Source organism: Mizuhopecten yessoensis, unplaced genomic scaffold, assembly GCF_002113885.1.
Source record: "Mizuhopecten yessoensis strain PY_sf001 unplaced genomic scaffold, ASM211388v2 scaffold5141, whole genome shotgun sequence".
Lineage (NCBI taxonomy): Eukaryota > Metazoa > Mollusca > Bivalvia > Pectinida > Pectinidae > Mizuhopecten > Mizuhopecten yessoensis.
The window spans coordinates 1,367,724-1,376,290 of NW_018405900.1; the positions used below are offsets into that span (position 1 = coordinate 1,367,724).

The window sequence follows — 8,567 nt, forward strand, 5'->3', positions numbered from 1 at the left end:
AAATATTTACCAATAACTGTTTATAACCTTTCAAAATATTTGACCCGTCATCCTCGATTTCGTTGATATTGTGACGTCATTGTTTGAAGTAATTACTTTACTCGACATCAATAATTATAACTACCAACCACCAATTACATCTATTTGAAAAGTGATTGTTAACATCAAGCAAAAATGGAATATCAAGGTTTTAGCATTATTTTTTGTTGTTTTGTTTGTATCTCTTTAGATTAAACAAGCAAATAGAAGAAAGGACATACATTCTCTGTCTGATTACATTGAGGAAATCAAGAATACACGTGTTGTGTCCCACTACATATCGTAAAAGGCGACTAATGTGGGGCTGCAGAATCGGGAGTTCTCTTCTGTGTCCTCTACAAAGGGGACATAGAAGGGGACATGGAAGGGGACATAGAAGGGGACATAGAAAGGGACATAGAAAGGGACATGGAAGGGGACATAGAAGGGGACATAGAAGGGGACATAGAAGGGGACATAGAAAGGGTCATGGAAGGGGACATGGAAGGAAGGGGACATAGAAGGGGGCATAGAAGAGGACATGGAAAGGGACATAGAAAGGGATATGGAAGGGGACATAGAAGAGGCCATGGAAGGGGACATAGAAGAGGACATGGAAGGGGGCATAGAAGAGGATATGGAAGGGGACATAGAAGAGGATATGGAAGGGGACATAGAAGGGGACATGGAAGGGGGCATAGAAGAGGACATGGAAAGGGACATAGAAAGGGACATAGAAAGGGTCATGGAAGGGGACATGGAAGGGGACAAGGAAGGGGACATAGAAAGAGACACGGAAGGGGGCATAGAAGAGGACATGGAAAGGTACATAGAAAGGGACATAGGAAGGGACATAGAAAGGGACATGGAATGGGACATAGAAGGGGACATAGAAGGGGACATAGAAGGGGGCATAGAAGAGGACATGGAAGGGGGCATAGAAGAGGACATGGAAAGGTACATAGAAAGGGACATAGGAAGGGACATAGAAAGGGACATAGATAGGGACATGGAAGGGGACATGGAAGAGGCCATGGAAGGGGACATAGAAGAGGACATGGAAAGGGACATAAAAAGGGACATAGAAAGGGACATAGATAGGGACATGGAAGGGGACATGGAAGAGGACATGGAAGGGCACATAGAAGAGGATATGGAAGGGGACATAGAAGGGGACCTGGAAGGGGGCATAGAAGAGGACATGGACATAGAAGGGGACATGGAAGGGGACATAGACGGGGACATGGAAGGGGACATGGATAGAAAGGGACATAGAAAGGGATATGGAAGGGGACATGGAAGGGGAGATAGAAAGGGACATTGAAGGGGACATAGAAGAGGACATGGACAGAGACATAGAAAGGGACATAGAAAGAGACATGGAAGGGGACATGGAAGGAAGGGGACATAGAAGGGGACATGGAAAGGGACATGGAAGGGGACATGGACGGGGACATAGAAAGGGACATGGAATGGGACATAGAAGGGGACATAGAAAAGGACATGGAAAGGGACATAGAAAGGGGCATAGAAAGGGACATGGAAGGGGCCATGGAAGGGGACATAGAAGAGGGCATGGAAGGGGACATGGAAGGGGACATATAAAGGGACATGGAAGGGGACATAGAATGGGACATAGAAAGGGACATAGAAGGGGACATGGAAGGGGACATAGACGGGGACATGGAAGGGGACATGGAAGAGGACATAGAAGAGGACATGGAAAGCGACATAGAAAGGGACATGGAAGGACATAGAAAGGGACATGGAAGAGGACATAGAAGAGGACAATGGAGTGGGACATGGAAGGGGACATAGAATGGGACATAGAAAGGGACATGGAATGGGACATAGAAGGGGACATAGAAGGGGACATAGAAGGGGGCATAGAAGAGGACATGGAAGGGGGCATAGAAGAGGACATGGAAAGGTACATAGAAAGGGACATAGGAAGGGACATAGAAAGGGACATGGAAGAGGACATAGAAGAGGACAATGGAATGGGACATGGAAGGCGACATAGAAGAGGACATGGAAGGGGGCATAGAAGTGGACATGGAAGGGGACATAGAAAAGGACATGGAAAGGGACATAGAAGGGGACATGGAAGGGGACATCGAAGGGGACATGGAAGGGGACATAGACGGGGACATGGAAGGGGACATGGATAGAAAGGGACATAGAAAGGGATATGGAAGGGGACATGGAAGGGGACAAGGAAGGGGACATAGAAAGAGACACGGAAGGGGGCATAGAAGAGGACATGTAAAGGGACATAGAAAGGGACATATAAAGGGACATGGAAGGGGACATAGAATGGGACATAGAAAGGGACATAGAAGGGGACATAGAAGGGGTCATGGAAGGGGACATAGAAAGGGACATGGGGGACATAGAAAGGGACATGGAATGGGACATAGAAGGGGACATAGAAAAGGACATGGAAAGGGACATAGAAGGGGACATAGAAGAGGACATGGACAGAGACATAGAAAGGGACATAGAAAGGAACATGGAAGGGGACATGGAAGGGACCTAGAAGAGGACATGGAAAGGGACATAGAAAGGGGCATAGAAAGGGACATGGAAGGGGGCATAGAAGAGGACATGGACATAGAAGGGGACATGGAAGGGGACATAGAGGAGGACATGGAAGGGGACATGGAAGGTGAGATAGAAAGGGACATGGAAGGGGACAGGGAAGGGGACATAGAAAGGGACATCGAAGGGGACATGGAAGGGGACATCGAAGGGGACATGGAAGGGGACATAGAACGGGACATGGAAGGCGACATAGAAGAGGACATGGAAGGGGGCATAGAAGAGGAGATGGAAAGGGACATAGAAAGGGACTTAGAAAGGGACATAGAAAGGGACATAGAAAGGGATATGGAAGGGGACATGGAAGGGGACATAGACGGGGACATGGAAGGGGACATGGAAGAGGACATAGAAGAGGACAATGGAGTGGGACATGGAAGGGGACATAGAATGGGACATAGAAAGGGACATAGAAAGAGACATGGAAGGGGACATAGAAAGGGACATGGAAGGGGACATAGAAGAGGACATGGAAGGGGACATAGAAGGGGACATGGAAGGGGACATAGAAGAGACCAAAATGGATCGCCTCCCCCCTTGAGATCCTTTCCGGTTCCTGTTTACTGCCTTTTTTTCTAACTGCATTCTGTTTCAGACGGTGTCTCCCAAGGCACCGTCCTCTTGTGACCTTGGATGATGCAAGGACGCTAAACCGCAAAAAAACACTTCCTGAACCCATGAACACATACTTATCATGCTTCGACTTTGATTTTGTGCTCAACTTGTCAAGCGTAAACATAACATAGAATACTGCATTCAGCTTATAGTCTCTCTAAATTCTTTAGAATCATTGACAATATGTGATTTTATGTAATTTATCAGGAAAAGAATAAAGACCTGAACAAATCATTTTGCGTTGCTAGTTCAACGGTTTCAACCAGCTAATGCTGAAAGGAGAACGGCAGGCTCAGATATGAACCGAGAGTGACATCTAGAAAATTTGACACATGTTCATCGACGGGGCGAGACGTGCCTGACCGAAATTAAAATGCTGAAAATCACTAGTTTACATTTTTTCCTCTTGTAAAACACGGTCGATTCACCTGTATATCTTACGACATCATCTAAAATCAAGTTTCAACAGAGATATTCAAAAGTGATCAAAGTTTGAGCATGAGGAGGTGTTCATTAATACCGGGCCAAGAGTTTTTTTGTATCTAATGTCATTTTGGAACTTCATAATAATAGACAAAAACAAATGCATTTCCGAATTTTATTTCATTGAAAGCCATGTGAACGAAAGCGTTGGAGCAAAACTGACGAAATTTAAACATTTAATGAATCCGTTCCATATCCCCTCATTATTTCATTTCACGGCCCGATGACTGCATCGTTTGTCGTACAGTTTCCTACTCGGGTGTTCATTGAATATTCTTTGAATAATTTCACTTTCAGTTTCCTTATTTGTGGCCGACATCTAATCGCTAGTCACAGCGATAGATCTTCTGCTTGCCGAGCTTCTTCAATATTTTTCTTTTGCTCATAGCATTTCTACTTCCTTTTCATTGTAGATAGCATGAAAACTGTCTCATCGTCAGCCTTCCATGATTTCTGAAAACAAAATTAATTTTCATTAAGAAAATATATACCATCTTATAATATAACAATGTCATGTAATTTCCAAATCACTTTATTTATTTATTTTCCAATCGAATTAGACCATAGTAAAATGAAACCAGCAGTATGTTGTTAGTGTAGTTGAATAGATAACGTTTGATTACCTGATGGATTTTCGTCATTTAATTTTTCATAACTTTTTTTTTCTTTTCATAAACATGCTTAAACTCAAAAAGACGTGCATAGTCGTTCAACCATTATAACCAACCATCGCGAAAACAACAGCAGCATCAACAAAAGTGTATACTATCTTGTTGTGGCTATTTTACACTATTCAATCGATCGGCATTTGCCATTATGTGCCCCTTGCTGGAAAAAAACCCTTATTGGATTTGTATATCTGATGATCATATATATATACCTTCACTAGTACTGTATAGACAGGCACAATGTAGAACATTTCAGTATAACTGATTTAATTGAAAGCATACAGATTTGACCGAGTTGGGTGTCGTCAAAGAAAAATGACGTCACAACCAACAAAAACTCTGATTTCTTTTGTCATATGATTTCTCCCGCCCTGCCTAAAATTAGTTTGACAACCCTAGTGGAATATATCCTCGTACAGAATAATATGCGCTAAATTGTGACGTCATTAAAACGTGAATGGCGATATGGATACGCCACACGTGCTTTTGTTTACAAATATGCCAGACTACTATCGAAGGTGTTGTGACTGATATATATATATATATATATATATAGTGTGACGGGAAAAAATAATCAACCCCTTACTAAAGGTGCAACAGAAAATCTACAACCCTCGAGGTAATAATTTGGTAGTCAAACCCTCGGCAGATTCTCGGGCTAGGCAAGTAAAATATTTACTCTCCGGGTTGCAGATTTTTCCGTCGAATTCTCAAGTTAAAGGAATATGCTATTCATCTGAATCACTTACGACAGTCATGATGTCATCCTTTATAGATCGTTTTGTCTTTGTCCCCGGACTGCTACCGTCTGTTGGGACTGCTGATTCTTCCGACTCGCAACCATTCATCGTTGTTTCGCACTTGAACAAAAAGGAGAGAGTTCTGAAGATTCATATTCTAGGTTAAAAACGAGCAACATACAAAGGTTAAAAAGTCTATGGAGGCCCTTTCAAAAATACCAGGATAAAAAGAGCAGATGTTCCATAAACGTAAGAGTCTTCTGTTTCATTGACGACATCCGTTATGTAAATCTTGGTCAAATCCAAATAAAGTCACGTCCTCAAAGCGAGAATCAGAGTGGCCACACAAAAATAAAAAGTTGAACTAATGAGAGTAAAAAAAGCATCGACCTTTATTTCAATGAAATTTTGCAGAAACCTTCCATGGCCAAAGGTCAACAAAAATAGTGGCTGATTTGGTCCCCAGCCCCCAGGGGCCTGAGGGGCGGGGCCAAAAAGGGTCAAATTGACTAAAATTTCAAAAATCTTCTTCTCAAGACCCAGATATGGTATAATCAAATACTCTTCATAGATGGAAGGGTCTTTAGGTGCTTTAACAAAATTGTGAATTTCATGACCCTGGGGTCTCACGTTTCGCCCTGGGGAGGGGGTAAATTTTACTTTAGTTTATATAGGGAAATCACATTTTGGACCAACATTTGTTTCCATTGGAAGTAATTCAATTTGGGTTAGCATTATCAGTATTGGATAGCAGTTTGATGTTATGCACATATCAGCCCTGATTGACCTCCAGGGGCTGATGGGTGGGGCCAAAAAGGGTCGAATTGACTGAAATGTAAAAAATCTTCTTCTCAAAGACCCAGATATAGTAGAATCAAATACTCTTCATAGACGGAAGGGTCTTAAGGTTTATGACCCTAGGGTCTCACGTTTACCCCCTGATGAAGGAGGGGGGGGGCAAAATGTATTATGGATTATAATAGCAAATGATACTTTGAATATTACATGTTAATAACTTGCTTGGAATTATAACCCTGAGTTGACAGTTTGATACTTTGAAAATTTTGAGTGACCCCCAAGGGCTGTAGAGTGGGTCCTAAAGGAGTCAGTGTGCTAAAATTTCTTCATTTTCCTTGTTTATAATCAGAGGTGCTAGTTTCAAATACTTTTCAGTCTTAAATCTGTATGCGATATATTGAATAAGGTGCTTTTATTGTTTTTTTATCACTTTGAAAAATAGTTCTGTTCATGTTAAAAGCAAAATCAACTCTCTGTATAAATATATCAGGTGACCGTTAAGGCCCATGGGCCTCTTGTTAATGAAATGTGTCCCAACGCTTTCATTCAAACTGGCCAAAGATGAATTGCAACAATTGCATATCTGATTGTAGAAATGTAGAAAAAGTTTTGTTTCATTACAAATAGATTATATGCGTTTAGACTTAGCCATTAAAAACCCGATAACACAGATCGTTAGTAACGTAAATTCTCACCTTATATACTTTTCCATCCAAACCTTTTGTTTCAAACTCTTTTCCCAACTCAAATTCAGTCGATTTTATAACATCTCCTTTGACTAATACAGACACTGTCCATTTCCCTGTTGCTTTATCTACCGCGTATTTGATTCCCATGGTGACCTTGCTATATTCATCGATGAGTTTCTGCTCAGTTTCTGAAAAAAAAAAACAGTTCAGTACAAGGAATGAAACTGAAGTTGTACATTTGATAGATATATATATATAAAGAAGATATTCTCAACAATAAGGCTTGAGTACTTTCATCTCTTCAAGGAGATAGTATACTAAAGACTCGTAGTTGAGATTTTTCTTTTTATATTATTTCTTCGTCTGTCAGGATCATTTTTCTGCTTTTACAATATACATATATTTATTTATAGTATATGTAACCTGATATATTTATAGTATATATGTAACCTGTTCCGGTTATATTGCGCACTAATACCTGAACACATAGTAGCCTTGCTGAAGTCCGAAGTTGTTGAAATTTTAACAGCAACAGGGGTCAATCGGTTCAATTGCATTGTACCTTCTACACACTAACAACATGTTATCAGCCTGAACTTATAGTGAACAATGTATCATCCGATCTAAAACATGCAAAAATATGAGGGGGATATAACATCACATTCTGGTCACCACAGGGGTAGGTCTTTTTGGTTATTCACTAGATCATTGTATTCATTAAGTGCGCAATATTACCCACCAGCAGTGGACATTTAAACGGTATGATGCAATTACTATTTCCAGGGGAAATGTGGCGTTATAAAGAAGTTTTATAATAGATCATATAGATAGGAACAGGCCAGACTACAGTCGCAGACACTGCCTAGTATACCAGGTCTATATAGGGTCACTGTGGAACATGTCAGACTACAGTCGCAGACACTACCCAGTACACCAGGTCTATATAGGGTCTCTGTAGAACATGTCAGACTACAGTCTCACACACTAGCTAGTATACCAGGTCCATATAGGGTCACTGTAGAACATGTCAGACTACAGTCTCACACACTATCTAGTATGCCAGGTCTATATAGGGTCACTGTAGAACATGTCAGACTACAGTCTCACACACTACCTAGTATACCAGGTCTATATAGGGTCACTGTCGAACATGTCAGACTACAGTCGCAGACACTACCCAGTATACCAGGTCTATATAGGGTCACTGTGGAACATGTCAGACTACAGTCGCAGACACTACCCAGTATACCTGGTCTATATAGGGTCACTGTAGAACATGTCAGACTACAGTCGCACACACTACCTAGTATACCAGGTCTATATAGGGTCACTGTGGAACATGTCAGACTACAGTCGCAGCCACTACCCAGTATACCAGGTCTATATAGGGTCACTGTGGAACAGGTCAGACTACAGTCGCAGACACTACCTAGTATACCAGGTCTATATAGGGTCACTGTAGAACATGTCAGACTACAGTCTCACACACTACCTAGTATACCAGGTCTATATAGGGTTACTGTGGAACATGTCAGACTACAGTCTCGCACACTACCTAGTATACCAGGTCTACACATGGTCACTATGGAACATGTCAGACAACAGTCTCACACACTACCTAGTATACCAGGTCTACACATGGTCACTATGGAACATGTCAGACAACAGTCTCAGACATTACCTATTGTCATACTGCAAAGAAAAATGTCGCACGGTGATTGGTCGAATTGCCAAGGTACCTGAAGCTATGTTAGTATCCTTGCCGGGGTACATAAGAGCACGCGCGCCTGTTGTAAGGGAGATAACTCGCAGATTCGAATCGAACACACCGGAGAACGTTCGTCTGCTAATGTCAACAATGAACAAAATGGCGAAACGGTTTGCAAGCCACACGGAGAGTGAAATTGAGACAAAACGGGCGTCACTTATACCTACAAACACAAAGAAAAGTAACA

General features: G+C 41.8%; 4 protein-coding genes across 4 annotated transcripts in view; 3 read left to right on the forward strand and 1 right to left on the reverse strand.

The window, feature by feature from the left end:
* The first annotated feature begins 559 nt into the window (after positions 1-559).
* On the forward strand, positions 560-1,342 carry LOC110450273 (acetyl-coenzyme A carboxylase carboxyl transferase subunit beta, chloroplastic-like). The gene has a single exon (XM_021497728.1). It carries the CDS (start codon positions 560-562, stop codon positions 1,340-1,342), a length of 783 nt encoding a protein of 260 aa, XP_021353403.1.
* A 466-nt stretch (positions 1,343-1,808) lies between these two features.
* Positions 1,809-2,189, forward strand: LOC110450274 (kininogen-1-like). The gene has a single exon (XM_021497729.1). The coding sequence runs from the start codon at positions 1,809-1,811 to the stop codon at positions 2,187-2,189; it is 381 nt and encodes a 126-aa protein (XP_021353404.1).
* Positions 2,190-2,565: 376 nt separating this feature from the next.
* LOC110450275 (RNA polymerase-associated protein LEO1-like) lies at positions 2,566-3,536 on the forward strand. The gene is made up of 2 exons (XM_021497730.1): positions 2,566-2,985; positions 3,483-3,536. Exons 1-2 carry the CDS (start codon positions 2,566-2,568, stop codon positions 3,534-3,536), a joined length of 474 nt encoding a protein of 157 aa, XP_021353405.1.
* A 282-nt stretch (positions 3,537-3,818) lies between these two features.
* LOC110450263 overlaps positions 3,819-8,567 on the reverse strand; it is an 8,595-nt gene continuing 3,846 nt past the window's right edge. Inside the window, exons 2-4 of the mRNA XM_021497713.1 lie at positions 6,619-6,800; positions 5,135-5,245; positions 3,819-4,170 (exon numbers count right to left, since the gene is read on the reverse strand). Coding sequence (XP_021353388.1) covers positions 4,111-4,170; positions 5,135-5,245; positions 6,619-6,800 — 353 coding nt within the window. The 3' untranslated portion in view covers positions 3,819-4,110. The remainder of the gene's footprint in view (positions 4,171-5,134; positions 5,246-6,618; positions 6,801-8,567) is intronic.